The sequence below is a fragment of the Epinephelus lanceolatus genome, chromosome 24 (assembly GCF_041903045.1).
Source record: "Epinephelus lanceolatus isolate andai-2023 chromosome 24, ASM4190304v1, whole genome shotgun sequence".
NCBI classification, from domain to species: Eukaryota; Metazoa; Chordata; class Actinopteri; order Perciformes; family Serranidae; genus Epinephelus; species Epinephelus lanceolatus.
In genome coordinates this window covers 14,681,220-14,701,191 of record NC_135757.1, presented here as the reverse complement: position 1 = coordinate 14,701,191, position 19,972 = coordinate 14,681,220, and the positions used below count along the sequence as shown (strand labels likewise).

Genomic DNA, 19,972 nt, shown 5'->3' with positions numbered 1-19,972 from the left:
GGACTGCGTCTGTCTATTACAGGAAGAACCCACAGCTGAAAAATAGCTGTCTGGCTTGTGAGAGGCAGCAGTATTTGCAGGCACAGATCAATAGAAATACCAATTTAAACTCTAGCCTGAAGGACATAACACAAACATATGCAGAGGCGCAGAGAAAAGCAGACATTAGGGCTCAAATAACCCTTATTAAGAATATAAACAAAGACATAAAATGACCATTAAAACAGTGCAAAGAAAACTAAATGTCAGAAAATGAGAAATGAATGTTCAACACATGTTAAGGCGGTCGTCATTAAATATATTCAGCTTGGACAAAGTTTGTTTTCTATGTTTGGTTTACAGAAAATATGGATGAATTTCAGATAGTGTCAAATGTGTTTTGAGTGCAAAGAAAGGCCAGGCTGTGTCTGGTTGTGAAATGGACAGTTTGCTTGTTAATTTGCAGTTAAAGTCCGGGAAACTGTAAACAATGCCAGGGAGAAACAGTTTGAGCCAATGTCAGCGTGTGTGTTTGTGTACGTAGCCTGCGTTGTGGGTAATTTCAGATAAGGGAAACATGATGTGCCAGTTTGTTTCCCTTACTCCCAGCTCCTCCCTTTCCTCCATCCGGGAAGGAGGGTGGGTGGGGAGTCTAATGTGGAGGGGTGGAGGGAGGAGGGTGCCTGTGCCCTGCCCAAGGTCAAACTAGCCTGTGTGGGCAGAGGGTGACGCGATGGAGTGGTAGCTCTGCTGGGCATGGCGCCAACTTTCCTCCTCTGCTCCCATCCTCAGATAAAGCTATCAACCCTGGCCTACTGTGGGCCTCGCTGCCCTCAACCTGTGGGCCTTCACTGCCTACTGTTCTGTGGGAATGACTTTGCCTACAGGGGGAAGCACGCTGTGTACATGCTGAGTGGGAAAGGAGTTTAAACTAAGGGTTAAGTATGTGGAGGAATTTTCGTTTTGATGAGGAAACTGAATTTCAATGAGCTGGTAATGGCACGGCCAGGGTTAGCAGTTAGATTCCCAATGAAGCAGACGTTTCTCTTGTATTTACAGCACATTAACACGCTCTGTGCTACAGTGACTACCAAATAGTACACGCATTCAGCAACTGTCATACTGTACGTATTCTCACTGTATCAAACTAACCTTTATAAAAAAAAAAAAAACAGCACTAACCTTCCACCTACCAAGCATGAAATATACCAAGTAAATACTGAGCAGATGAACGCAGAAAAGCAATCGTCTTCTAGAGCTGTTGTTTTATTTCAGCCCAAAGCAAACGCTAGCTCTTTGCTTGGAAGATGTGAAAAGTAACGAGCCTAAACCAAAATAACCATCAGCTCTAACATTAAACCAGAACACTACAGGGGGGAGACATAATGGGCAGATATTCATTCAAATTTTACCACTTCCTATTGCTGCAGAGGGAAGATCAGCTCTGATCTGGTGGGAGTCTGACAACCGATGATGTGTTTAAAAAAAAAAAAAAAATCTACCCATGAACACTCCAGGAATGTACTGTCTTGATTTTAAATACCGAAGAACATTTTTTAAATTGGTTATACTAAAATCACTGTGGAAATCTAAATATATTTACCTTTTATCATCAAAACTGTAGTTTCAGGCTGTATTGTTCTCTTTTGTTTAATAATTTAGGGCATGGTGTCTTATCTGCAGCAGAGTAAGCAAAGCTCTTATTTGCTCTTTATTTTTCTCTCCATTGTCTATTACTGAAAACAATGTATTTTTGGCTGACCTTGCCACAGCAGGACATGTTAGCGGAGATGAGAAGACAATATTTGATCAAGCCACTTCAGCAATTAAAGTTCACTGTATTGCAGGTCAACTGATTTCATGTCATGCAGATACTTCATCTTTTTTAATCATATAGAAATAAATACCAGGTAAGTAGATCATGTGCACCAGTTGACTACTTGTGAAACCCCTCCTCCAAACAGCGATTGTCCAGTCATAACTAAGCAACCTTTACCAGAAAGGCTTTGACATGTTGCTTTTCCAAAACCAAAAACTTTTTGGAATGGATTAATACATGTTTGTCCACTCTGACATAAGCCACAAATGTTAGCGTGTCCGGATAACTAGCTTAATTCCTACAGTAGTAAGCGGTATTTCCAAGGCCAGGGGCATTTCATAACATGCACGCAAACACTAAAACGTTAAAAAGTCAGTCAGAAACAACATTTTCAATAAAACTCATGACTATAATGTTAGCTTAAATTGCTAGCTAGTCACAGCTGACAAAATGGACAGCCTGCTTCTGTTTAGAACAGTCTGAAATCAAGGACCCACTGTTTTGAAAATTACCAAATTTCGAGTGAAATGTGGTCTCATTGTCATTGTAAATGTTTTATATCAGAAGCGTATGTGTTTGATATGAAATAATACATGAAGATAAATCACTGCAAGGTCAAAGGATTTAAATATTAATTTTGGTTTCAAATTTAGCAATTTAAGTATGATTAAGAGAGCCTATGCGCTTTCCTTGGCTGTATTAAGGCTGCGGTCGAATAGTCCTTTTTGCTTTGGAAGGTTCCTGAATGAAATGACCTGAAAGTATCTTAGCAGCAGCCATGATACGAGCTGTTCAAATTCTTTAAGGAAAGGTGCTTCAATGCTTCTTTTCTTATCTCCTTTAGCATATGATACACTAGACCATCCTTTACCAAAGGAGAGGATGTTGTCCCGCAATTTGTTGTGGCACCAACATTTAAAGCGACACACCATTTGGGCCGTTCTTTGGGCAATCAACTAGAGTTGTGTGGTGTTTCTTAAGCTATGATGTGCATAGACTGATTGTCAGATCTTTGCCTTAAATACCTACATATTTTCAAAAACATGTTTTTATTGCTTCTTACGTGCTTATTCTGTGATTATATTTTATATGTCATTTTATATTTACCATTTACACTTTTTCTTTAATGGAGCCTCTCAGCAGAAGTTCTTCTTTAATATTCTAACATCTGTCTTTCAGGGAAAACGGAAGTTTTTAGCCAGATGACGACATCTGCTGTAGTATGTTAGATTTGTACATGTTACACCTATCTTGCATAAACTTAACGATTATATTCATACAATCTGTATTCATTACTTTGTGGAATAAGTGGAAAGGAGGATGACCTCATGATGGTTCCATTGAGATCAAGGAAGAGTGGTTAGTAAATTTTTTGAAGATTCAACCACAGCCAAAATCTTGTGTACCCTTTTAGATGTGGCTGCTATAAAGCAATTTGTTAAATAAAAAAAAAAAGAATATCACAAGGCTAGACATAATGATAGGCTTAACAGTGATCTTTTCTGCCTCAAATACACTTTCTCTTCAATAATCCAGAACAAGAAACCAAGGGGAGAGAGCCATGGAGGTGAGGACAGGAGTTGTAGAGGAGGAACTCTAGTAAAAAGAGGAGAAACATAAAGGAACAATAGAAGGAAGTGCAGAGCCGGTGACAACACCCATAGACAGTTAGACAAACAGACTGACCTTGTACTCCAGGATTGGAGAACAGAAATCCATAGAGCAGAGTATCTCCTGTCTTTCTCCCAAAGCTAGATAGATACTTTATACTGACATTAATTATTAATATTTTTACTACAATCCAAGGCTATGAAATGAAAACCCCATAATGATGCTTGGTCTACAAGAGCTCTCGGGCATGGAAAACCTGAAACAGCAAATAAAAGGCTTATGTCCTGAGTCCAACCTAGAAATTGATTTCGGGTTCCCATTCACAAGTGTGATTGATTTTTGCACTTCATTGTCATAAGGGAGAAGGTTATTTCAATACTTTCTTGTTGCTTTAATAAAAAAGCAAGAAAGCAATGCCTCCATATAAACACGACTAAGTGTAGTAGATATCACATATCCTGATGATAATAGATTTCATTGTGTGGGCACCACTACGCATAACAAGCATTCACACCATAAATGGAGCTCACAGCCTGCTTCTTTAATTCCTACTTCTTCCTTATTCTTAACATGAAGGGGCTATTCACTCTCTGAAATATATTTATTGGATATAGTATCTCAATACACAAAGTGAACATAGAGGCAAGACATTGTTGCATGGGATGGAGTTCAAACCCAAGCAGTCACAACAAGGCTTTGCTCATTTGCAGTCCGAGCCATGGGAGCACTCCTGTAGTCAAATCTCATTGGTTTGTCTGCTGCTCTGCCCGACTGTGGTTGGTTCTTCGACTGAATTTGGTCTTTTTTTCTGAGCGTTTCTGGTTGGATGCCAATCTCTGTGTTTTATCTGTGATTGGCCGTGGCAGGCTCTGTCCCTGGTTCTGCTCTGTGGAGCTTGCTGTGTGATCTTGGCTTCCACTGCAGTATTGGATTGTGGGTCAGAGTATGCAGGCAAGGCCAGTGGAGTGAGGCCGATGAGAGAGGGAGAAAGAGAGAAAGAGAAAGAGAAAGAGAGAGAGGGAGAGAGAGGGTAGTCATATCAAAAGGCTTCAGAGTAGTTTTCTGCTCCAAGCATGTTCATTGGATGATGGCGGGCACTGCTGAGTGTTTACCCATGGCCCAGTTATTTGCTAATCTCTACCCCCTCTAAGCCTCCTCCTCCAATTGGCCTTCGGTGCAACCCCCCCTCCCTCCCTTTGCGGACTACCCCCTTCCCCTCAGCCTTGCTGCTAAAAAACAACAGTGATTTAATCTGGCTCTCTCCTTCCTCCTGCCAAGGCCCATCGGAGAGATGCAAGACACGGCAGTCTGAGACTTGATTAAAAGTCACCAAGTGCACCGATGTGTTGGATGTTCTCTCCACACAACTGGTTCCGAGTTCACATCCGAGATAAGAGGCAGAAACACGAAGTGGGAGGGGCAGAAAAAAAGCAGAGGAGGCCTTCTTGACTTAAGGCTGAAACGTGCCCAGTGTACCCGTGCAATACCATCTCTGCAAGCATGTGTATACTGTCCACAGAAGTATACAAGCTTCACTCTCTCGCTGGGGTGTTTATGGGGAGAACTGGCTAAATGCTTCAATGCAGAGCCTTTGTACAGTGCTGGTTCTGAACGTGCATCAAAAATGTATGTATTTAAATAGTCCATCTCTCTGGTGTTTACTCTTGCCACCCAGCCGCCAATAATGTGCTGTCATGCATGGCGAGTGCATATACAGACAAAAAGTGTTTGAAATGCACGATATATGCCCATGTGCACAGTGTTTTCATTATCACAAAAGCTCAAGCTGCTGCACACCGACCGCCATCAGAGGCATGTTATCAGCCCTAATCGTACCTGCTGCTGCTGTTTGGGTGCACGCTTGTTGCTGAGGTAGGATGGATGGGTTTCAGGGGTATTTGCTGACACCCCCAATTTTCCAAGTCTCCCGGTTGAGTTTAAAGATGTGGAATGGGGGGGGGGGGGTGAGTGGGCTTTAATCTGTCCCATCTGTTGCCTCAGGACTGCTGACAACCCCCCCCCTCCCCAAAAAAAAAAAAAAAAACACACCACCACTCAGTCTGGGTCTGTCTGGGTCTGGTACAGTTATGCTAATCCTGGGGCTTATACCCTCAAAGCTTAGAGGCCTCCATTATTGACCACGATGCATTTATACCAAATATTCTCCCCCTCCTTTCCTCCCTCCCGCCATACCTTAACTTTCCCAAATATGTCATGAAAACACAGATGACAGAGTGACCGAGGTGACTATCACACCACAGGGGGCATAATCTCAGATTATTTATGAGCAAGCAAAAGTTTGGTTTCAGGCTGCATCTGAATTTGCTCTTTGTTTATGACAACATGTTTTCCTTGTTGAATAAATGAACAGCCACTACAGACCTGACGGGCTACGTAATAGCTTAACAAGAGCCTGTGGTTGTCTGGTATGATGGGTTTTCACCTGTACTGGGAGAGCTAACTGGTGCTGTGCTGTGCTTGTGAACCCAGACGTCATCCTTTTAAGAAAGAGTAGAGCTGAAAGAATTAGTTGATTAATTAATTAGTTGACTGATAGAAAAATGTACTGGTACCTATTTTAATAAACGTTTAAGTAATTTTAAAAGCAAAAATGCCGTCTGCATTGTGATCTGTTTTTCTTTGACTTATGTGACAGTAAATCGAAAACCATTCAAATATTCCTCTTCTATCACACTGGGCTTTAAGAAACGGTAAGAGGAATCTACAACTACTATTTTCTAACATTTTACATACCAAATGATTAAATGATTGATATAGAAAATAATCAGCAGATTAATCGCTAACAAAAACAATGATTAACTGAACATTATCACTAGAGCCAGACCAATATTATCTTATTGCTATCAGTATTGATATAACGCAGTGTCGTCAAAATACCAGTTCATCTATACATCGTTTCCCCGAGTATTGATCCCTTATTGAGAATGTTTACGACAGTCATTCTGCTGTTTTCTACTACTAACTAACCAAGAAAAGAATGTTATGTTAAAGCTTTGTTATATTTATCGTTTGACTTAAAAAAAGGTTACATTTTATACATTTAAATTTTCTCCATGGTATAAAAAAATGGTGTGGAATATCAATATTTTCAGGTATTGTATCCAAGTTGCAGTGCAGACGTTGCAGTGCAGAAATGCTTCAAACAGGTTTGCGGGCATTTGTAAGAGTTATCTGAATTTTTTTAGACCGCCTTCATATTGAAAATCTGTATCAGCCAGACAACACTTATCACGCCCAAAAGCCATTTTCTGCTCTCCTCGGCTATTTTTCTTTTACACAATTGGTCTGAAACCTGTACTTTTCACAGATGACTGCTTGTAATCCTGGGATCTAGTAACTGCACCTTGTTCTGTTGCTGCAACCATTATAAGCTGATGTGGATAGAAACATATTAGGCCTGAGATATACACAGTATACAGGGGAAAACTACAAAGACAGAGCTATATCCTCAGATGTGGCCCAGCTACTAGAGATTATAAAAACAAGATCACCTTAAAGCTCTGCAGTTGCTACTAAGTGCCGTTCTTTTAAAGCTTCTGGCCATGAAAATACAAAAGCCCCACACTAAAACAGTTCATCCATACTCCGAGCAACATTTTTTGCGCGCTCTAGACTTATTGTCTCTGCTGGTCAAGGAGAACGCTTCATGTTAATCATAGGCTGTCACTCTGAGTTACCATCTCAAGGCTGCACCTTTTGTTTTCTAAAACATCCACTAATTTCTTCTTTTTGCCAAACCAGAAGGACGGCTGAACACTGTTCTATTGTATCTCGCTTTGCTTTTACCTCTGCTCAGAACTCAAACCAAGGTAATAAGAGAAAGACAGACATTGATTTTTTTCACCTAATATCAGGCAATCTGTGTTCCTGCACTCACCGGCCTGTTTCTAGCTGCAGTCAGTGTCATCTTTTCTCACAAAATAATGATGTGGACCGAGTGTAAAATATTAAGGAATTGAAGTGGGCGCAGTGCTTTAATATCCGTCGGTCTTTTCAACCGCTTCCTCATTTTCCTGTCTAAATACAGATATCAAATTGTTGGCTTAGACAGAGTGGGCACACATCATTATATCAACCCTAATTTTGCTTCTACACTAATGAATTTTAACATTTTATGAGCTACTTTAACCTATTTACTGTTGTTGTTGTATTTACCTCCAGAAGGATGCTGCATCCACATCCTGAAAGAACCATAATGCACATTCAGCAGACTATCTTGAGAGCTAAAGGTGGTGCAGCTTAGTAAAGTGGGCCCCTGGGCTTCAGGAAAAATAAGTGCTGTTATCTGACGCACATGTAACATCACATGTAGTTATTGTGCTACTTTCTTAAAGTCCCTGGCTTTTATTTCAAATGTATGTACTTGCTGGAATTATTATTACAGAAATATAATGGTATGAGATGGTAGCAAATTGCAAAAGCTGCCTTTCCCAGTTTTATACCTTTTAAAAATTGACTATCTTTTGGGGTTTGGTGTGTGAGACTAACAAAACAAGATATCAAGATATTCAAGATATTTGAAACCACATCTTCGTACTGTAGGAAATTGTGATGGGCATTTTTCACTATTTTTTGACACTATGGAGCAAACGATTAATTGAGAGAGTGGTCCAAGATAACTCCACTATGATATTGTTAGACTCATGATGGAAAGTTAAAAGGGATCCAAATCAGTAAACAAGCAGTGATGTGTTTTTTTCATTCCACAGTTTCTTCTTCCTTGACAAAACCTGGCAACTATGGTACATTACCCATGATGCAACTTCACTGGCGCCAGTTTGGTTGGAGAGTCAGCTGTGTTATGCTAGCAGTGGCTAATGTGGCCTACGCAGAGATGGGGAGCTACAGAAGTCTGGTAAGGTCAGTTCTAACTCCATACCCCAGATTTTTTCATTTTCAATCTTGTAGTTTTCAGTTACAATCAACAATGACTCAAGTGACATCACATTTATCACACTTCACAAAGCAAATATGCAGAAGTATTCCACAGCAGCTGGAAATACACCTTGTTGTGTGCAATTGGTGAAGGCCTACTTTAATCTATAATGAAAATGATCTTTAGTTGCAGCCCCGCTCTCTCTGCACTGTTCCAGCCCTTACTTTTCTATTTTTTAAAATGTCTCTGCTGCAGTGACACCAAGGCAAATTCTGATCATGTATTATACTTGGCATTTCAGCAATTCTGATTCATCCTCTTCTTAGTCTTCTCCAACCAACCTTAGAAATTAAAATCATAGATTAAATGCCAGGGCTGACAGCAGTGTGTACCTGGCTCACTAAATTTTGCAGGCTCCAATCTGAGCTAGCCTGCGCTGTAAACAGACTTGAACCCATTCAGCACGAGTCCATAATCTCGAGCCAATAACTTCACTTTCTGTTGAGCCGCTGATGTGACCGCGGACCCGACAGCTTCAAGAGTCCCCTGTGGCCTGGAGAGGAGCGGCCCGGTTGGGGAACAGTGGGCCTGTCAATGCCACAGTATGGGGCCCGCGAGACACAGCTTCAGAGTTTGGACAAGCGGAGCAAATGAGCAGTCCTTTTTATGCTATGGTATAATACTTCTGCTCTAATCCTCTTTGGACCCCAAAACCTTCAGCTTACCTGGGACAACAGGGCCTGAATGTGGGTTGTGGCATACATTATGAGCGTGTATGTGCTACAAATTGAACTTCACTTGATAAGAATTTTGGATAACGTCTGTCCTGATGTAATGCCACTACTTAAGAACACCTGTGGTCATGCCGCAGGTAGTGTCTGCAGGCTTGTGCCATGTTTGGAACGGTTCCTACTCCAGATTTTGGAGCAGCAGGCATACACCCACACACTGATTAGTCACAGGGGACAGGGCGCGGAAGGACGACATCAGCTCAGCTGTGAACAGGTTAAACACATGGCAGGTGAAAGGAACTGGATAACAATTTGAAAAGGGAATTAACAGAGGTAATAGCTGAGATGGGAAATGAGGAGGCAATAACGCTGGTGCAGAGACAAAGGGAGCAAAGGGAAAGGTGTTGGGTCAGAGTAACTGTGCTCCTGAAGACTATTAGGCCTTCTGCTTCCTTTAATCATCATCATTAGAAGTATCATCCAAAGAAATGGGCACTGGGATGTCTCTGCTTTGCATTCATGAGCTGAACAGCAGCACAGAGGGAGCGAGTGGTCTGTCTCCTGCCTCTTTACAGCCATTATGCCAACAAAGTCTGACTGCTACCGTAATTAATTTTGCACAGTGCAACGATTTGAATTTATTGGCTGTTTACATGGCGCACATGCATATAAGTATCCATTAATCGTCCTTGTGCTGGTTATTGAGTGAATATGTCAATCCTCTGCCTGTCACTGTAGTCATTAAGCCGCTCGAGAGGGAATACTAATTTGCATGCCATGTCTCATAAAGGTGAGCTTATCAAAGCAATAATATTTTGTGGTGATGAGAAATCTTTCAGCAGGCATGCTGCTGACATGATAAATTACAGTTTTACATTTTGCTGAATATAACGATTTGGGATAAAAATTGCACTCAGCATTTTCCATCACCCCCACCCTCTACTAATCCTACGTCACAACCTGACAACTCATCTCTTCAGTAAAAGCATCATGTCCCACTCTCTCCGCTGAATCACCCCGCTTCTATACCTTACTCATCTACTTACTTCAGTTTTTCTAAATTTCAGTTGAAGCAGTAGGCATTTCTCCTATATCATGTCTGAGCTGATAATCAAAGAATGTCAAATGCTATCTTGACATTGCAACGCTAATAATAAAAGTCCTCTCTTCTTCTTCTATTAAAGTGGCAATAAAAAAAATACTCAGACCACCACATGTCTTTTAAATGCAAATGTAAATGCAAAAAGGACCATGGTCTCTCCGCACTACCAGCCTTAAGTAATGAACACAGTCACACTGTGTGTTCAAATTATGCTCCACACTCACATATTTCCCTCTACAGCAGTTATTATTCTGGGCCTCTGATAACACCCTGTCTATGAATGGATGGAGGAGCCTCAACAATAACACACACACACACACACACACACACACACTCACAATACATTATTAAGAAGCTGTTTATACACACATTCACACCCACGCACTCGGCTGGAACACTGGATGAGCAAACTGGGCTACAGGACCACCTATTTTCAAACACACAGCCAAAGCCTAAGCACCATGTTGAACTTCTATCACCTAAATTACCCATCTTGTAAAATCCCTTCCCACACATTCCACCTTTTTCCCCTCCTTGCATGCTCTGCTCCTCCATCTCTGTGCAGCAGAGCTACTATCTTATCATGCTCAAGGTCTCACAGAAGCCTGGCTTCAGCCCAAAGTCTTGAACAGGGGCACAACTTGGCAGACAAGGACTGCGGTATGTTTGGCAGTGTTTTTCCAGGCCTTTGTATACAGAATGATTAAAAGGGAGCCAGGGGTGCACTTGCACTCTGTTCAAGTGAAGATATCTGTGAAGGTTTACTTAGCTACAACGAGATGGGCTCCACAGATCACTATAGAAATGAGCCAGGCAGACGACAAGATGGAAATGATAGTTAGGGGATAAACAGACAGGCAGGTCTGCCAGACACACAAACACATAGGGAGGATATGATGAATTAGGAAAATCATGTCTGTCGTTTAGGACGACTATCTGTAATAAAATGACTAAATAATAACCCAAATATAATCAACCCTAGAGCTACCCCAGTCAAATAAAAATATAATTTGGCTGGAGGCTACAGTGGCTCACATTATTCAGGCTACAACATCTGCACCAAACTGGCTCTGTGGACGAAATAGAGGCAGCACAAACCAAAAGGAAAGCATCAAATATTCATGAGAAGCACATTTACCTCTTTCCAAAAATCAATTCACTAACAACATTAAGCCACTTACCAGCCACAGAAGTCAGGAGAATCGCCAGGCAAACCCCAAATTTAGCGAGTGATTTCATCGTGATTCGGCCCACAGCCATGACAGCGTATACTGACTTTGGTCTCGTAGTTTGAGCTCCTTCTAGTCTTCTTATACTTCTTCTGGTCCTCTTATTTAGGAGATTGTTTTCGCCCCTTTTTCCTCACGTCAGCTCAATAACTTGAACTGGTCTCTCAGGCATGGAACAACACATTGAGAAATGATGCGGAAAAAAGGCGCTGTTTCGTCGGGGTCGATTGACGTGATTTGATAACAAACATTCAGTGCCAATAAAAGTTGGTCCTGCTATCGACTCCCGCACAGACACACCAAGAAGCTAACTTGTTTGGCGGATCTGCCATCCACATCTAGCCAGCCAACAACGTCCATATCTGCTAGCTAACATGCTAGCTGCCTCGGGCGACTGTCTGGTGCTAGAAAACTTACGCAAAGCAGGTAAATATCGCAAAAATAACCGGCGCACAACTAATTTATCTACGTACAGATCATTCTCAGTTGTTCGCTTCAAAAAATGTCAACTCGTTTGACACAACTAGCAAGAATTTGGTATATAAACGTTAGCCAATTAGCTCGGTTAGGTTGCAAGCTGACTGCTACTGATGCTAACCGATGTTAGCCTGATAGCTAGCCAGTTAGTTCTCCGCGTCCCGTCTCATTTCACGGTCTTCGTTGTGGGGAAAAAAATAATTCACAAGTCATCGGCGCCAACGGTGAGCTCTTCTGGTTTGCTACAGACGGTGATTACTGACGTTACTCCGGTTCTGGCAGACGACGGGTTGAGGGATTGTATATCTCTTGGTCTGATCTTCCCCGAGGCAGTCTGCAGCGTTTGGCATTGACGGTTTGGAGCTCCGCTGGGCAGACAGACAGACAGGCAGGGCGGCTGGGAACGCCTCGTTTGCAGGCTTGTCTGGACCGCTCGTCTCCGGTATCAGGTTGCTGTGGGTTGGTGTTGGGGGTGGAGGACAGTCCTACATTGTCAGGAGGGGTGTAGCAGCGCCGCTGTGCCGCAGACTATGGATAAAACACCCTGGAATTATGTGCTGCATTCAGGCTCCGGATGCAACTCTCCGACTTCTTACTTTATTGTAAACACTGTCAGTTTGAGCATGCATTATAAAACACTTAAGCAATCCGAATGCAACTTGTGCAAAACCTGCAGGGAAAATATATACATACTTATTTCAGATATTGTAAAGGGAGAGTTAAATAATGACTAATTATGTAATCAGTAATGTAACTATTTTAATTTCTTCATCAAGGCAATGTAACTTGGTACATTTGACTACTTTTTGGTTACACTTTTAGCAAATATTTTAAACTGGGCAATAAATCCGAGAAATGTGAGGAAATAGGCTCTGCCAAAAGAAAGCATTCCTGCATGGGGAAAACATGCAAAGCAACAGAATTAATGTTTTATTCTACATATAAGCATTTACTGAAAAGAATATATTCAGATGTAACCCCTTTATCACCAACATTTTGATCAGTAACTGCAATGTAATTACATATTTTCTCCCAGTAACTGTAACTGATTACAACTGCATTTATTGTAGTTTAATTACATACTCCCCAACACTGATTATTATTATTCCCATGGATATCCACTTATAAAGTGATGGAAGAAGTATCCAGATCTTTTACTTGAGTAAAAGTAGCAATATTACGGTGTGAAAGTACTCTGTTACAAGTAGAAATCCTGTATTCGAAATCTTATTTGAGTATAAAAGTATTCATATCAACATAGACTTTACGTTTCAAAAGTAGAAGTACTCTTTATGCAGAATGGCCCATTTCAGAATAATATAATAGTATTCATGGTGCATTCATATGTGTATCACTTTAATGTTGCAGTTGGTAAATGTCGAACTGATTTAAATTAATTTAACCTATAATAATACATTGTAACCTATTAGTTCATTTATGTTTCATATTAATTATCTTCATTTGCAAGGTACCTAGTCTATAAATGTAGTGACATATAGAGGACAATATGTACATCTGAAATGTACTGGAATAGTGTATAAATAGAAAGTTGCATAAAATAAAAATATTTGAGTAAAGTACAAGCACCTCAAAATTAAACCTAAGGACAATATTTCAGTAAATGTACTTAGTTACATATGACCTCTGCCCTTATTTCAACGTTTCACACGTTGACTTGCTCAATGCCACTATTTCCGACTGCTATTAAAGGCATCAGTAGTTACTCAACTCTTAGTGTTACTTTACTGCCTCTGTGTGGTCACATAACTTTATACAGAGTTAAAAGCCTCTCGCACAGACTATATGGTTAAAACAAAAATTATTCCAGCAGGTGGCAATGTTAGCCTGTGCCTGCGGCTGAATAGTGTGCTGTTTGTAGTTATATAACCCCAAAATACTATTTAGTGCGGCTAAAATACTTCATGCGCCTGTATTAATACAACAATTGAGATATTGATTGGCATCTAAATTTAAATATTCCTATCTATTATTTATGATGGATACATTGTAGTGATACTGGAGATAGAAAATATCATAAAGTGGTGTTTGGAGTGTCCCACAGCCACACTGTAGAAATAATGCAGTCATGTTATGCACAGTAGCACTTATTTTCTCCTACGTATAGCCTCCAAATAAGATGGATGGGTTAGTTTACAGTGCTGTCCCACTGGGCATCACCGAGGAAGGGGGGCGTGCCAGTTTTCGCGAGGGACCTCCGCTGACGGGCCAGAGAATAGCAGTATTTTGATGTTCTCCGGTTGCTGTTGAGCAGGCAAGTCATCTTCTGGTATCCTGGACAGCTGTCTCTATATGACGGAGCTAAAGTTTAGGAAAAACGCAATGGCAGGATAGAAACAGCGCCAGTGTGCATTTACGCACGTCGGACAGCCTGGAGCTCAGGATTTCAGCCTTCGTGCCGCCGCTTGGAAAAGCCTCCACAGTCTGCCCTTCTCGCTACCTGGCTGTCTGATGAAAGGTGGGCTATACTATGGCTTCTGCTCCACCTGAGGCGAGGAAGTTCACCCGGGGGCTCAACAAACCGGGCACCGCCGCAGAGCTCAGGCAAAGCGTCTCGGAGGCTGTCAGGACGTCAGTGTTGGTGGTAAGACGAAAAACTAAACTGTCTGTTACGCACGCACATAAGAGGACTGTATGCTCACTGTATGGGTCGTAAACCCTGGTCTCTTTAGCTGTAAGTTGGGGCACTGCATTCTACAACATCATTTATTTGAGAATGGTAACATTTCTGTAGTTATGCTGTCACTTTACTGGAGCATATTCCCCATGTCTGCAGGGTGTCTATTGTTACAACTTTCTCAAAAGGGTTGCCAGGTAACTGAAATATACACCTCCAGCTCTAAAAGGGACTAGAAAGACGACACACACACACACACACACACATACACACACATGCCTGCACACTTCTTTAGTTCACCTGTCATCTGACCCCCCAGGTGCAAGTTGCAACCAGATAGGTTAGGCAGAAACAGCTGAGTAATAACAAAGGTACAACTTGCCAAAGACACACTTGTATGGTGGTGATGATATAGGCATGACATCTTTCTCTGTGTTTAAACAAGTTATATTATGTTGCTCCTTTAGATCGTGTTTTTTTTCTTTGCATATTGCATTCTTGGTGATGCGGTTTTCTGTTTTGTAGTCTCATCATTTTTAGGGACTTACCCTGACGAACCCCGTGACGGTGCCTTGCCTCATAATGGTGATCAATATGCCATTTTTCTGCAACTAATGGGGTTTGCTGTCAATTATGGCTGCTTTCTCTCTCGATGGTCCCAGTGCACCTATTGATCTTGTAATAAAGTCATCAAAAGGCACAGACAGTTTAGTCTCGGTTATTATGGGACCTGAGAGCCATGAAATCCACCTTAACTGTCAAGACAAATTGACAATCTCATCATCTGTATGTCTGGCTCCCAGTGCACCAATAAAGTCAGTTCAGAACAGAGCCAGCACTCAGGAAGTGGACTGTACATTCAGAAGTATCACTCTTGCCTGGCTGGTGTAATTTCCAAATGTTGCTGAGACTATGTGACATGGGGAGCTCAGGGGTCCAGTGACCATGAGATCTGGTCAGTGCTAATGTGTTTGTATTGGGGTTGGGCATGGGTCATCATGTTACACTCACATACTGTGCATCACTGCCTTCATAGCACAGTGAGGCTATGTGCTCAGCAAGAGTGGAAAGAGATGTATAGCTAAATGTTGTTGTACAAAATAATGGGCTTGTCTATAGGCAGCACATTCAGTTGGAGACTCCAGAAATCAGTAAATTTTACACTTTACTTTGTGTGTGGACAGACAAATTAGTCCTTTCCCCAGACAGCTGCCAGACTTAATGCTAAGCCAATCTAATTGGCTGCTGTCTGGAGTTATATTTGACAGGCTGAGAGTGGTAACAATATTTAACTTTAACTCTTGATAAGAACGTGAGTTGGTGCATAATCCCAAAACGCTGAACTACTTACTATTACTATTACTATTACTATTACTTTAAAGGGGTACTCCAGCAATTTAGCAACACACTTCCACAAAGTTGATTTTAAAAAAAAAGAAGCATGTTGAGTCAGCGTCAGACAAGGTTGAGCCTGTCGGTGAGAGAAATCCCTCTGCTTGTCAGTTCAGCTCAGTGCATGAGAAGAGAAATGGAAGTGAGGAAAGCAAACAAATGACATAAGTCAAGAGGGTGTGAGATTGATTTTTTTTTTTTTTAAGCTATTGAGCTCTTTAGCACAAATGGTGTGTAATTGTGTAACTGTTGGCTAGTGTATGATAAATATCTGTTCTTTTAACATTAGGTTGTGTTGTTAATGTGCTAACTGGCTAATTAGCATCTTGAATCCATCCTGTTGGTCTTCCCTTTTCCCTTTATGAGTAATAAATACAGATTACCACTCCCTGCTGCTATGGAGAGTTATTTCCTCTCACACAGCAACACAGTGCACATGCTGATTGGCTGTTGGTTGTACTCTTTGTGGTGTGTTCAGGTACAACTTTTTGACGAGACACAGGTAACGCAACTGGCCTTCTTTGCCACTAAGTCTGTGATGCCAGTTCAGTGTGTCTGGGGCTTAAAAGTGTCTAAAAACACTATTTCCCATAATGCCACTAATTAAATATTTGATTAAACCTTCCTTACGTTCTACATACCCACACTAATTAAACACTTCATGTCCAATTTGTATCACAGATTTTCTGTTATAAACATAAAGTCTCCAAGCCTAAACTGAGATAGCCCGGATGATATCATTATAATATGATTAAGGTTATTTTCACAAGTTGAGTAGTGCTACAAATAGGGGTTGTAGCGGTACATCAATCTGGATCAATATATTGAGAAACATTGATACATGTAGTCATCTTTGAGATATGCCTTAATTTTAAAATCCCCTTGGCATGTCTACGTCACCATTTCCTTCCAAGCGTACCACCTTCCTAAACATTCAAACAGTGTTAGCAGCCTAGTGCCAGGCAGACAATTGGCAGCAGCTAAGAAAAAAACAATGAAGATATTTACTGATATTGTCTCATATCGATCACAGGCCCCTGAATTGATTTTTAAATGATCATGGTAGACTCTGTGATATCACCACATTTCATATCGCTGTCCAAAGATCCAATATAATATCATAATGTAATGAAACTTGTGATTTACACTGCTATAAATGAGTGCCCCTTTAACTAACTTTGACAGCTGTACATTAAGTTCAGGCTGAGTCAGCAGAGATCTGTACTTTAAGCTAATAGAAGTGACTTTATACCTTTATGGTGGATCACAAGGTACACATCTGGGTTCCATTATGTGCCTGTTATGGCCCTACTGTGAAAACCGTACTTCTGCTGTTCCTCTATTTTTGACTGTATACTTATGGTGCAGCTGTTTCCCCTGCCCATTTGACATTGAGACTGACATGCTGGTATGGTAAAAGCAAATATATATAGTATACTGGACATCAAAGAATTTCCTTGACAGCTCAGATTTCACCCAGCAAGAAGCAGGTTGGCACGCCTCAGATTGTGGTGTGATGCTTAACTGACAACTTTGATCTGATCGAACTGGTTTTGTAAGTTTAAATCAAAAGGTTGCAATAAGTATTTTGTACATGAAGGAAAGTCTCAAATTTGCAATACGTCTCTTCCTGGTTCATGTGGGACACAATCCTTTTTTTAGTCTTAATCTTAATCTCCACACTTAGCAATTATATCATAGTAGCCTGTTAATTCTGTCTTAGTCCACAGTCTGTCGAGTGGCATAATGGATGTCAGATCAGATCCCTGGGCTGTATTTAATAATGGATGAGATGATGGTAGGTGTCCTGGCTATTTTTAAATTCGCCCTCTTTCTCCTCTGTAACTTAGTGTCACACTAAGCACCCAGGGGACCATCAATTATGAATACCTGCATATGTGATAAATCATCTAGATTCAAGACTGAGGCCAGATCAGGCAAGTTAGATGCTCACATTATACGAACCATAGTTACTGCAGGCGTGGCTGGCGCTCAGCTGTACCTTAGAGTGGTAGCCAAGCAGTAGAGCAGTAAAGACAGCCCCTGCAGTTTTAATAATCACTTCCAACTGCTGAGAATGCTTGCTTAGAGGTTTTTATACCTCTGCCCTCTCACTGCCATGCTGAATGAGTGTCTTTACTTACTTCTTCATGCACACACACATATATACTGCAAATTCTGTCTTTGTCTTTTTAAGCTTTTGGTTGTTTCTCTTCTCTTTTTCTTCTGTCTGGCTATGGGACTCAGAAACACTAACCCTATAATGTGCATCCTGATAGTTTAATATCACCTCCCATTTAGGGTTGGTTCAGACCTGCAGTTCAAGCTGTGGAATTCCACTTAAGAGTGAACTCCACTTTAGAGGATTTGGTCTGATTAGAGCATAAAAAACCTTGCAGAGATAATCTGCAGATTTGCAGATGCTTTAGCACTGCTGACCTATATCTGTGTCATGATACAGGACCTGCGATGAAGCGGGGCGTATGGTCGTCTGCTGGGTTTGCGGTGTCACGAGTTGCTGCCGCTGATCGCTGAGGCTAGGGCTTCTCTGGCCGTGTGGTTTCCATGTCTTCTTTACTTAGGCTACCTCATGCTCTGTCTCGTTACCACCCTTACGCTGGCGTAAACACCCTGCTGTCTTTTCGCTTTCATGGCCAGTCTGTCATGTGAGTGTTTGCGTATGTAGACGGTCTTGTATGTCATTTTCCCGCCCACATGTGAGACTCTCCTTTAAGATTGACAGAAAACAGCAAGATTCAGCATCACTGTAAAACAAAATTCCTACTTCATGACATGATTTTGACATCTTGCCAGTTTCCACCACAGCAGCAAACGAGGTTGTGATCATTCTTTAGAGCCTGCAGGCTCAAAAATGAAAAAGTCTGTTCTTGTTTGAGTGCCACATCATTTTTATTGGATAGTTGCTGCTTGTTTTTGTTTCTGCTGCATGGCCCGCAGTGTTGATTCAAGAGAGCGTGTAAGGGAGATTTCAACTTATTGCAACATCTTCAGTGTTTTGAGGTTTCTTTTGTTGTTTATTGTAAGAATCCACCCAAGGTTTAGCAGACAGTAACATTACATTTCAAGTTTAGCAGACAGTTTCACAAACTCCCACAATCCCAACGGAACTTTGTAAATTATTGTCTCATCACTGTGAAAAAAATGTCTGGTTCAGTAAATCAGATTTTTGGGTCAACACCAGGCTGCTAAATAGAATCATATTCCCAAAGTAAAAGACTTAAGATGAAATATTAGAGATGGGAACTGTATCAGTACAGTGTATGACCATGACTGGCAGTGTGTTCTGTAGGAACCCTGTGTCACTCAGTTTTATCTTTTGTTTTTATTACTGTGCTCAGATTATATAGTGCATGCAAATTCCACAGAGTGTAATCACAAGCACTTCAATAAGATAAAAATTAAAAAGTTCAGCAGACTGTGGAAGAGCATTTCTAGTGAAACAACACAAATGCTGCTCCCAGCTGAAAAACATTACAATAAAGTGTGGGCGGTGGCGAAACAGCTCCAGAAAACAAAACAAAACAAAAGTATGACATTATAGGAAAAACATTTTGGTGTCTTTTGGGAAGTTTTATCGGCAGCTCCAAAGTCCCAGTTTGATTGTTGTCCAGGGACACATGTATTGTATACTAACTTTTTGTTTACTAAATCCAAGAAAAGCTTAGCTTATATTGTATAGAATTAGTATGTAGTATAGATTTGGGATACAGCTCATTAGTCTTCAGTCATGCTAGTGGCTCTGTAAAGCTGTACTGTCACCATGCTAACGTGCTCACAATGCCAGTGCTAATATTTCATTGATACGCAGGTATAATGTTTACCATGCTCTTCAATATAGTTTAGCATCTTAGCATGCTAATTTGCACTGAACACACAGTAGCTACTTGATCATGAACAGATACATGTGAAGATGTATTTGCATATGAGAAATAGCATTTATGTAGGTATATAACAAAGACTAGACATTTTTTATATATTAGTAACTCAAAATGAAGGGTTTGCATATGATCACAGGAGTTCTTTTAATGTTTTAGTTCTTTGTAGTGACGCACCATTAGGGCCGTCCTTGGCCGCCCGGG

General features: G+C 41.0%; 2 protein-coding genes across 5 annotated transcripts in view; one reads left to right on the top strand and one right to left on the bottom strand.

Moving 5' to 3' along the window:
- The window catches only part of LOC117249830 (bone morphogenetic protein receptor type-2-like), a 34,592-nt gene extending 22,297 nt beyond the window's left edge, over window positions 1-12,295 (bottom strand). The window contains exon 1 of one of the 2 annotated variants that reach the window (XM_033615610.2): window positions 11,321-12,295. In XM_033615610.2, the coding sequence (XP_033471501.1) occupies window positions 11,321-11,399 (79 nt within the window). In that variant the 5' untranslated portion in view covers window positions 11,400-12,295. The remainder of the gene's footprint in view (window positions 1-11,320) is intronic. The other variant, XM_078165985.1, reaches the window with a different exon arrangement.
- A 217-nt stretch (window positions 12,296-12,512) lies between these two features.
- Window positions 12,513-19,972, top strand: part of dock9b (dedicator of cytokinesis 9b) — a 65,156-nt gene continuing 57,696 nt past the window's right edge. Inside the window, exon 1 of one of the 3 annotated variants that reach the window (XM_078165982.1) lies at window positions 12,513-14,447. In XM_078165982.1, coding sequence (XP_078022108.1) covers window positions 14,334-14,447 — 114 coding nt within the window. In that variant the 5' untranslated portion in view covers window positions 12,513-14,333. The remainder of the gene's footprint in view (window positions 14,448-19,972) is intronic. The other 2 variants (XM_078165979.1, XM_033615605.2) reach the window with 2 other exon arrangements.